The sequence below is a fragment of the Plasmopara halstedii genome (assembly GCF_900000015.1).
Source record: "Plasmopara halstedii genome assembly, contig: Scaffold_1211, whole genome shotgun sequence".
Taxonomy (NCBI): domain Eukaryota; phylum Oomycota; class Peronosporomycetes; order Peronosporales; family Peronosporaceae; genus Plasmopara; species Plasmopara halstedii.
Genome location: NW_020188126.1, coordinates 318214 through 329322, shown reverse-complemented (window position 1 = coordinate 329322; position 11109 = coordinate 318214). Strand labels below are relative to the sequence as shown.

Sequence of the window (11109 nt, the reverse complement as noted above, 5' to 3'; positions counted from 1 at the left end):
CTCGTCATTGCTTCTGGATGAAGCTGTCTTGGAAGACACCAAGAGAGTGCTGAACGCACGTAGTGAATCGTCGATCCCACGGAATCCCTTGGATCCGTACTATCATTTGGTAAAGGAATTTCAAGACGTCGTCTCAAAAGACCCGCCTTCGAACCTACCTCCGGACCGCGGTGTGCGTCATGAGATCGACCTGGTTCCGGGAACCAAATACTGCTTAACACGCCAATGGCGCCTGCCCAAAGAGAAGTGCGACGTCATTGACGCCTTTTTCGTGCGGAGCACGACGCATAGGTGGTACGTGAGAACAAGTCTTCCCATTCGACACCCATGTTTTGTGTTTAGAAGCCGAACGGCAAGTAGTGTATCGTTCATGCTTACAATAACCTCAACGCTGCCACCATTCCGGCACAGACGCCGATTCCTAGAAAGGATCTTCTTCAGTACAATATGGTGGGATGTACGAAGTACATTGCAATCGACTTGGTCGATGGGTATTACCAATTGCTTATGAGAGCGAGTGATATTCCGGTGACAGCGGTGAGCACTCCGAGCGGGTTGCTGTGGGAGCTGCTGGTAATGCCTTAAATGCTGCCAATTGCACCAGCAACATTTAATTGTCTTGTGACGAAAGTTTTTAGGCCCCATCTGGCGCATGCCCAAACATATTTCGACGACATCTTTGTCCACAGTTGTAAAGAGCACAAGACGACGGATGGAGAGAGCTACATCGTTCATTCAAGAGTGGTGAACGAACGCATACGCACGAATAAGCTATATGCTAATGCCGATACGTGCACCTTCGGCGCGGAATCAATTCCCTTGTTTGGGTGCTTCATTGAGATGCGTGGATTTCGAGCGATCCCGCTAAGGTAAAGACCACTGAGTACTTGCCGGTTCCAAAGAACCAAAGGGACTTGCACAAGTGGCTTGGCCTCGCCAACTACTTGCACAAGTATGGCGCAAATTCTGCAAAATGACACGGCCATCGTCTGATTTTCTTTAAAGATGCGGAATGGTTTTGGGACACCGAGCACCGGGAGGCTTTTGACAGGGTCAAAACAGCCTCCTTTATACACCAATATTTTGTTGCCAGACACCGATCGTCGTTTAGGTGTCGTCTGTGACGCTTCAAAATTCGCCATAGGGGTGAGGTCGAGTGTTCGCGTTTGAATCTCGCCAGCTTAAGGCTGCAAAGAGGAACTTCCCAGTCCACGACAAGGAATTACTTGCGATGCAGTATGCACTTGTCAAGTTCAGGGAGCACCTGCTTGGCTCAAGCCGTTTGTGACATACACAGATCATGCGTTCTTACGCACTGCGACTCAGTCTCCTCGCCTCTCGCATAGGATGACCAGGTGGCTCTCATTCTTTGCAGAAGGTGAAGTAATAGTCAGTAAAGCAGAATGTTTCGGCTGATGCGTTGACGCGTAGACCGGACTATGAGCTTGCCCAGCTCAGGTCGATGACGTCGTCAGTGACAGATTTGATCCGCGCCGAAAACCAACGCTTTGGCGTCTCAGCGCCGACGCTACGAAGAATTTCTTCAACGACGCGATTCACGCGCTCAGTCTGACCATCGGTCTGCGGATGGTCCGCTATGAGAAAGTCAACTTAATCCCAGCACCCTAGAGTGTGTAGGCCAAAGCTTCCCAGTGAAGCGCAGGTTTCTATCAGAGACAATTGACCCCGGAAGTCCATGTTGTCGAAAGCCACGATCGACAAACAGCGTCGCTGTTCCCACACCGTCGATTGTCTCGGCTCTGCCGCACGATGTGCCATCATGCTCAAACTGTCCACAAAGACCACTACACCAATGTTGCCTTCCAAGTCCTTCAGCAGGCCAAATACAAAGTCCATACTCATGGACGGCCAACAATCGGTGGGAATCGGTATACTGGCCAGCGGCGCCGCCGCATTCTGAGAGTGTGTCAACCTCTGACACGTCTCACACGTGCGCACATATGTGCTCGTTCACTTGTACAGCTTTGGCCACCAATATGGCAACTCACCAAGCTGTACGTCTTCTCACAACCGAGATGACCACTGAGTGGGGTATCGTGGGTCCCATAGAGGATACGGTGTTTTAAACTCTCATCGTGAGGAACCACAACTCGTGGTATCCGTCGAATCGGTGCTATAATACAGCAACCCGTTACTCAATGAATATTGGTGTTACCGTGCAACGACAACTTCTTGTCCGATTTTCCTTGCTCCCGAAAGCATGTAGCAGCGCTACACATATACTGTCACCCGCAAGCGCTATGTTGCCACTCGTAGGGTCTGCTCTGAACAATGCAGTACATTCATCTACCGACTATACACCGTTCCACGTGGTCGGGCTTGTTAATCCTCGCGTCCCGCTGACGCCGCCATCCCATGGCTCAGGGATTGGTGGGGAGGAATAGCCGAGCGGCTTGCTCATGTCAGCCTCCTCACCGTGCGTAAGGAAGTCGACGACTTCCTGTCTACCAAACTGAGTGTCTTACGACATTTTTGCGATGCGATGGCTGAAAGCCAAGACATGCAGAAGGAATATGCAGACAGAAAAGGAGGAAGAAATGCTGAAAACATTGAGGTCGGAGACTCGGCTTTATTAAAAGCTAAAAACTTTCTACACATGCAGTTTCTGCTGTCCTTAATACTAAGCTCCGTCTACGGTTTATTGGACCTTTTAAAGTCGTAGCCAAGCGAGGCCTAGCGCATACGCCGAAACTTTCGAGAATGATGCGCACCCACCCAGTGTTTTATCTGGGCTTGTTTATGCCGTACCGGGATCCAGCGCAAGTGAGCGAGAGGCGTTGGCGCCAGGGCGGCGCCCAAAGGCGCTCGGCCACCCGGAAGTTGATCCAGCAACTAGTTTTGATGACGGATTGCAACAACTTCCGTTTCCAACGGCGCAAGGCACTCCACCATCAGACGAAGTGACGTACACGCCTGCTCGAAGAGCACGATAATCTTCAACGCGAGGCAGTCGGTGCACAAAGTGCTCCAGCTCTCTAGGTATTCCGCACAGCGGTATGCGACCTCGGGAAATGCTCGGCAGAGTGCCGATAACGACGAACGTTGTCCTCCAACGCTCAAAAAGCATCGCGATTCACCGGACGGCGATCGACCAAATCGTCATCGTCCGCCACCGACTCTTCTCGATGACATTGGTGGCGTCTACTACCACGTGGAACGCCTTGTGGGTCGATGTCGTCGACGGGGTTTAACCCAATATCTTATGAAGTGGCGGGGATACCTAACTTCGAGAAAGGTGCCACTTCGGCAAGACTGCCCTGACGTCGGAAACGCTTATGATCAGAAAGATCATGACGCTTCGCGCCATCTTGCGCACGCGCTTCTCGGTAGTAGACAAAAAAGGAGGGCTATGAGCTGAGCTCAAGCTACGGCTCTGAGCTGCTGTGTTCGTAGACCTACCTTTGTGAGAAACCATAGAATTCGCAGGAACGTTATGAATTGTTTCATACGTCGCAGGGCGACAATACGCAGGAAGTCAGCGTGGCGCCTTGAGTTTGGCAAACCCAAATCTAAGACGGCGCTCAACGCTCACGTCCACTTCCTGTGACAACGCTGAAAGGAAGACAGCGTAGAAAGTCTTCGGGGCCGTTGCACCCATCGCTCGAAGATCTCATTGTCATCTGCAGCGGTTTTGCCAAGGGAGCACCACAGTAATGGTCCGCATTGCGGGAACAGGGGCACCTCCTTTTTGAGCTCGAAGTCGAGCGCGGTACTGTTCCATTAGGATCTTTTGGAGTACCAAAAAGCGAGGTCGCAGAGCTTTCCGCTGATAAAGCTCAGCTTGTGGAGTGGCCGGAGGTTCGACTACGTAGACGCCTAACGATCTAGCAATCGCGTCTTTCGCTCCAGTAGCGGTATCCGCCGAGCGGAAACCGTATTCCACAGGAGGGTCTAAGACCGAACGTCGATACGAGCGCAGGAGAGCCGCCCTGTGAGCAGCCTCCAATTCTGCTCCTGTGCCTCGTCGAGGCGATTTATAATAACGCAGCTTCCCCCGGAAGGCGAGAGGTCGGGAAACGGACATGGTATCTGTAGGATTTGAGCTGGCTCACGTCGCGTCGTTAGTGCACTTCATCTTCCTTGTCATTCCATGCTGGGAAAGGAGTGTTCGACTTATAGTCGACTTCCTCCAACTCCTCGACGAGTAAATCCGTCGCCCGGGGCGGGCGCGTTGTAGTGCGCTTAGTTACCGAGGGCCCGGGATGTGCTTCCCGCGAAGCCGCGGACGTACTGTCCGGAGATGCACCCTGTGCAGAAGAAGAAGAAGAAGTGCTTTGCCCGCGGACACCCTAGCTACTAGCTGGGTGTATTGCATGTCGTAGACACAGTGATCATAAAGCGGAGAATGTTTTAAGCTGTTTTTAAAGAACGTTAAGGTGTATCAGACACGCGAGCCTCGTATGAGGCGACCGTTAAATGTGAATTGGGGATATTTACAATTTTGATGGGGGGTAACGTGGTTACACGTGCCCTTGAAAGAGAAAGCGGTTCGCACAAGATTGCGCTACACTAACAGTGTAATCACACTGTGGTGTGGCTACACTGTAACAAGTTGCCACCACGTGGCAGGATTGCCAGCAGTAATGCATATTACTATACTCATTAGGTTTGCTACGCTAATTAGGTATTACTAGATTGATCAGGAAAATCTGGGGTTTTACATATTGGCGGATCTGCCGCAACTATAACAATAAAATACAGTTTTTTCTCGAACAGAAGTGTTCGTTTGCCTTGATTAAGGCTTTAGTACTTGAAAATAGCGGATTGCGATCCGCTACATTTTTACTGGTTCTTGAAAATAACGTAAGGTCGGTGACCTAAGCTTAGCTTCCTCTGAGCAAAGAGCAGCGGTAGCCTGCTGCAGCTAAGCTTTTTTACGGCAAAGTTTGTCGCCAGCATAACTTATCGACGGTCTTCGTTTCAAATCGACATTTGCGTCTACGTCAAAGCTTAATGAAATTTGTCCAAGCTACTGGGCACCGAATTGCACAAATATATCACTGATCATCTACAAAGGAATGGTGTGTGTGTCGGAACTTGTTTTTCGCGTGGTGAGAATATCCATAGCTCATTTATCACCGATCACAACTCGTGAAGAGATTCGGCGGGCGTAAAGATTGCTTCAGTCCTAATGAGGCTACACAGGCAAGAATCGCCTTTGCCAAAGATCTCTCGTTTGGGGCAAATTTTTTGGTTGGGACTCCGGGAGTAACCAAAAGGATTTCTATTGGTTAAATCCCTTGCTGTATTGTCGAGTTTTGCCATTGCCGTCGATGGTGATGGACGCGCCTTGTCGAGTAGCTCGTTAATCCATGTGAGCATAGCATCCTTTTTATCATATGAAGCTTGCGGGATATCTAAAGTCCTGTTTGTCATTGTACCACGCTTATTCTACTTTTGTGACAACAAAATAATGATAAAATAACAGTGCACCGAAAAGTCGCACTTGTTGCAAAGCAAGCGAACAAGATGCCGGAGGCAGTAAAGATCGACATTTCCATGGAGGTCACAGAGCAGGAATACCGAAAGATTTCCTCGCGGCCGCATTTAAAGCATAATGACATGACAGCTGAGGTGTGCACAGAAACCCTCGAGATCATCACGATGGCGTGTGACAAGCACGTGCCCTTAAAAAATTACGAAGCGGCAGCACAACTTATCAAGCAGAGTATGGACAAGAAATTTGGGTCTTCGTGGCACTGCTTCATTGGTGAAGGCTACGGCTTTGACGTAAGCTACCAGCAGCGACACATGTTGTACATGTATGTGGGTGAGATCGGTGTGCTTGTTTATAAGTGCTGAGACGATATGAACTACAGCCTTTAAACTTTCAATACTTATTGATTATTATTGTACAATGAATTGGCCTTCTTTCATCCTGAATAGTACTGCTCGGAATAAAATAGCTGTTAGATTGTGTCTCCGTTTGCTAGAAGCTCTTCTGACAACTCAAGTGTCTGATAAAATGTTGGGGTCACTGCGATACGCTGGTCTAAAGTATCCATGGCCTTGACAAACTCCTCGCTTTCCAACTCTTTGAACGGGAGGCCGAACCGCTGATTTCTTCTCGTTGCGTCGTCCAGAGTCTCATGTGTCTTCACTATGCAAAAATTGATAACCAATAAGAGACTACAGACAAAGTGGATGCCAGCGTATAGGCTGCCCGCAATGTAGCAGTTAATTTCGGCGCTGCTGGGGTTTGCATGCAGCCCATGCACAAACTGCGGCTGGAATCGAAGCAACAAACCGAAGGCTGGTACAAGCAGCATACCAGCTGTAGATAAAGCCATCACGGCACGCACGTGGCTGAAAGTCATGATACTCTGTCCGTGTATTTTCTACTTTGAGAAAGGTTGTGCTCATACTCAAATGTTATTCCGCATCTATTCGTGTGGGTTCGTAAAGGTACTCATTATACCAGAGCTTAATAGTCTCGTGCACAATTCCGTTACGTTATCATTAAATCATATTACGGTTACAGGTTGCCTACATGTCGCCGCAATTTTGTTTCAATCGCCTCCATCAAGTCGCAAACCACCTTAATTCGATTACGCACGCATAGTGGAAGGTACCTTGTGGTCTCGAAAACTTTTTAATTCTGCAAGTCGAACAAAGCGATGGTATATTAATGGTTGAAGTTGGCTCAATCGACCTGGATTCTCAGCAAAGCATACAAATAAAGTCTTAATGACGGCTGCAATAGCTTGAGTGGCCAAAGACATGGTCGTATAACACAGCGTAAATGCTGCTAGCGTGAAAAAAATTGCGTGCGACGAGGCACCAGCCAAAGCCGATGCCACCAATGCACTCATGATACCCGCCCAGCCATTACCACCAAGTAGCAAAATCCGACTCGTTAAATCGTCGTCCACAATTGCCTCGACACCATGTTGCTCAATAAGCTCCCACGCATCATGTGCAGCAACGTAATATGGCTTATTGTAGGCTGCAATGTGAACAAAGGAGAACTTATGGTACGTGCGGATAAAGTGCTCCACTCGCTCAGAGCGAAGCGATATAAATCGCCGCAAAAGTGCCGACTCGTCCCGTCGAGCCCAGCGCAGAGCAGTCCAAAGGAGATGTGCTATTGGACACAGCAGCGAACCAATACAAATAGAGCCAAACGAACTCGAAATGGCGCAGCGCACGTAGTGTAGCACCACCTTTCGGTCAAGGTTCTTCGTACTTGGGTCTTGCGGTGCCTGTTCATTCTCATCGACTTGTGAAAAACCGTTGTCCGAGTCGGTTGATTCGTTGCAGCAATACCAAATCATAGTCGTGCCAGAGACCACAATTGTAATGATGTTTTTAAATATGTTTGACATCCAGTAAACGTGAAATATTAGGTAAAACATCGACAGACTCCACGGCGGCACGTCTTGTCCGACGTATCCAATCGTCGTACAAATCCAGCTACTCCATACGGTGTAAGTCACCAATACAGCAATTGTTGCATATCCGAGTGCTGGGTGAGTCGTCAGAACCTCAACGACCAGCTCGAAAAAAACTGCTACAAAGTCCAAGCCGTTTGAGCGTATGTACCACACCAAGTCCAAGACCACGACACCCGCGCAAATGATGCCCCAAAACATAGCAAAAGAAGAATCGACAAGAAACAACATGACTGATAAGGCTGTGAGTCCAACCACTGAAAAAATGCATGAGCCCTGCACGAAGCGAAGCTTGGAGTAAAAAATAAATAGCAGCAACCAGCCCAGAGCAAACAGCACATTGACAACACATAGCGAACGCAACGCCACTCCGATATCGGCATCATCCTCCAAGTTCAAATTTTTGTCGGTGTCTCGCAGGCCACTCACTATGTCACGGCGTTCCTCCTTGCGCTCATCGTCTGCGCGAATGTTGCCAGTGGCGAGTACGGTCAGAATGAGATGCAGCCCGAATAGCCCAACAAATGGAAGATCTCGAAACATAAGCGGTAATTGCAGCGATGGTAGCGGTCGTTCTCCACTAGCTGAGTCGGTCATGGAAAGCGGGATCAGCTTTGATGCAGACGCCAAATCGTAGTCCGCTATATCGTCGTCGTGCTGCAGTGTTGGTGATAGAGATAGATCTTCCATGGCCGCGACAGGAGAAATAGGTGCGTTTTGTGGACTATCATTGACGTCATCAATAGCAATTTTTAACGGTCGTAGGACTGGCGCTGCCATCGCCGTCCTGTTTCGGACGCCTGGTAACACGGCAGTTTTAAAAATTGTGCTGTCATCAAAATAAATTAAAATATTATGTGATCTACTTAATGTTGTGCACACTAATGTTGCTGAGCAGGTGGTGTGAGCCGCGGTCTCTAGATATTGCGAAAAATTGGGGTCGTACATTGCGCCCGTCAAAGTGTGTCTCTGCTGAGCCATGAATTAGTGACACTTTGTCGTAATATATCGAGTGTACTTCTGACGAGAGGTCTGTAAATTGATTTTACTGAGTCAGAGCCGATGAGACGGGAAAAAGCGACCGATTTTTACGGTCTTTTGTTCCAGCGCTGGCGAAACCATTAAAAGCAACTTTGTGTCGCAGTCCACGCTACCACTTTGATGGAGTCAGGCAGCTGTAAGCCGCAAGAAAAGGACTCAAAGTGTGATGATGCTACTGCGTCAGTACTACCATGTGATGTGCCCGTCGTGAGAAACATCCCCGGGCTTGTGGCAAACTCCTGAGCTAGACATCCGATGTAGTCCACAGAGTTGTCAGTGTCTTTGACAGGAGCTCCAACAAAGAATATAATGTTTCCTTAGAAATTTAAGTTTTCTACTCCTCTCACGCACTATTTTGCAAGTTGTTTGAGTTGCGGACGGATCATGGGCTTGTCTTTTTACCTCCGGCACTAACCGACCAATTTTGGTGACCTCCCCTTCTCGCGATTTAAAGCTAAAAAAATTATCGGGATATCTCAACTAGCTTAAGGAGTGTTGGAGTAGATTCACAACGTGGTGATGAGGTATTATCCCGCGTAGATTTAAGAGTACGTATGAAGCTGACCTTTACAAAAAAATGCATTGCTTCGCATATCAATGGTCCTGAACAAGTGGACAGTGTAATTTCATAGACGCTTTTGCCGTGCGAAGCCCGAAGCGGGTCGGGGAACGAAAGTGAGGTTCTCCGCTTAGCGCTGACGTAAAGAATAACCTCAAGTGGTATGTTGTTAATGTTGCTGACAAGCTAAAAGTAAACCACGACTTCGGATAAATGTCAACCTTTTTCTACAGACTAGAATGGCTGGCTGCACTATTGTTCAGTGCCCTCGACCTGGTTGATGCATCTAGCTAAATGCTCGTGAGAGATAGCGATATTTATTTAACCGTGGTGATTGATTCGGGGGGGGTACACTGATTACGCCACAGGGACTGTCTAATGCACCAGCGACCTTCACTTGTCAGGTAGCGCAAAAATTCGCATCATATCGCGGCTATGCGCAAACCTATTTCGACACTGTATTTGTCCATATTCGCGGGAAGTTGGCATTCACAACAAAAACTACCAATAGCAACAAGTGTGTTTTTCGTGACAAAAAATTCTTTCGAGTATGCCTATCCAGAAAGCAAGGCCTGCTAGCAGATCCTGCAATAATTTTGGTCATCGTAGATTTGCCAGAGCTGCCATCACAACGAGACAAAAAGATTTGGATTGTTCTGGTAATTACTTGCACAAGATAATGCACATTGTGTCGTCCTGGCACGGCCCATCACCGCCTCACCAATCTTCTTAAAATGAATGTCACATGGTACAAAGGTGCGGCAGATAAATTTGCCTTTACAGCTCCAAGAGAAAGCTTTTGGACATCCAGAGTGTGGCCCATCTGAATTCGGATCGTCCATTTCACATCGACTGTGATGCGTTGACCTTTGTCATAGACAGCGCTAAACTCTAATCAGTTAATAATATTATAAGCTCATCATGCAACAAATTTCGCTAGCTAAGAGTGGTAACGATGATCTATCACTGCATGACAAGGTGCCATTTGAAGTATGATGGTGTCAAGCCCATGATGATCGATGCCATTTATAAGTTGTATAGCTTAGTTGAGAAGCATACTCTGTTGCTGACCCCGCAAGGGTCAAGGTCATAGCGAACCCACCTTTCATATAAAAATGGTTTGACCTGACTGACTACTTGAACAAGTAAAGCGATAATTATTTCGTCATGACTCGGCTCCTGTCAATCCTCCCAAAGAAACAAAAATTGGCTGGGATAGCAGAAAAGGCAGCTTTTAAGGCTGTGGAGAGAAGATGCTTTGTCCAAAGTCTGACCCAACTACCCGATGGTTCAATTGATGTTGTCTGTGACTCTTCGGCTTTCGCCATATGCTGCTCTGATCTACAAGCAAATGTCCATGTAGTATGAATCCGCCATTGCTTCGAGGCTCGCCAGCTTTCATCAGCAGCACGTTCTTCACTTGGGACCACTTGTTATGAAGTATGATCTTGTCATGTTCAAGGTAAACCTGCTTGGCTTAAAGTCATTTGCGATTTATATAGATCATGCGCCGTCGCGCACAGCAACATTGTCACCACATCTCTCAAAGAAAATCGTAGTATAATTATCCTTTTTTCGAATATATATTTGAGATAAAGCATTAATTGGGTTGGCTTGTTGTGTTAGTCCTGAAGATAGCAGAGGCTGCATGTGTAGGCGGGTTTTTAGAATTCAATAAACCAGGTCTCCGACCTTAAAGCTTTCCACCTTGCCTCTTCCTTTTCCATCTGAGTTTTCTTTTTGCAGGTCTTGGCTTTCAGCCATCGTATCGCGAACGTGTCGTAGGACACTCGGTCTGGCAGACAAGAAGTCATCGCCTTCTTTACGGATGGTGAGGGGGCTGACATCAGCTAGCCGTTCGGTTATTCCTCCCCCACCAAGCCCTGAGTCATGGGATGGCGGCGTTAGCGGAAATCAAGGGTGAATCAGCCCGTTCACGTAGAACGGCGTGTAGCCGGCAGACGAATGCACTGCATTGTTCAGAGCAAACTCTACGATTGGCAACATGGCGCTCCAGCGCCTCGGCGGCTCAGCGCAGACGCTGCGAAGAACGTATTCGATGACGCGATTCACCCTTTTGGTTTTGACCATCGGTCC

At 48.1% G+C, this 11109-nt stretch overlaps 3 protein-coding genes across 3 annotated transcripts; 1 reads left to right on the top strand and 2 right to left on the bottom strand.

The window, feature by feature from the left end:
• Positions 1 to 5039: 5039 nt before the first annotated feature.
• On the top strand, positions 5040 to 5823 carry PHALS_00747 (dynein light chain axonemal-like; the record flags this gene model as incomplete). The annotated part of the gene is made up of 3 exons (XM_024730475.1): positions 5040 to 5072; positions 5323 to 5335; positions 5450 to 5823. 3 exons carry the CDS (start codon positions 5040 to 5042, stop codon positions 5821 to 5823), a joined length of 420 nt encoding a protein of 139 aa, XP_024580748.1.
• Positions 5824 to 5930: 107 nt separating this feature from the next.
• PHALS_00746 (uncharacterized protein) lies at positions 5931 to 6338 on the bottom strand (the record flags this gene model as incomplete). The annotated part of the gene is made up of 1 exon (XM_024730474.1): positions 5931 to 6338. The coding sequence occupies one exon, from the start codon at positions 6336 to 6338 to the stop codon at positions 5931 to 5933; it is 408 nt and encodes a 135-aa protein (XP_024580747.1).
• A 231-nt stretch (positions 6339 to 6569) lies between these two features.
• On the bottom strand, positions 6570 to 8192 carry PHALS_00745 (ctl-like protein ddb_g0274487-like; the record flags this gene model as incomplete). Its single annotated transcript, XM_024730473.1, has 1 exon — positions 6570 to 8192. One exon carries the CDS (start codon positions 8190 to 8192, stop codon positions 6570 to 6572), a length of 1623 nt encoding a protein of 540 aa, XP_024580746.1.
• Between the last annotated feature and the right edge of the window lie 2917 nt (positions 8193 to 11109).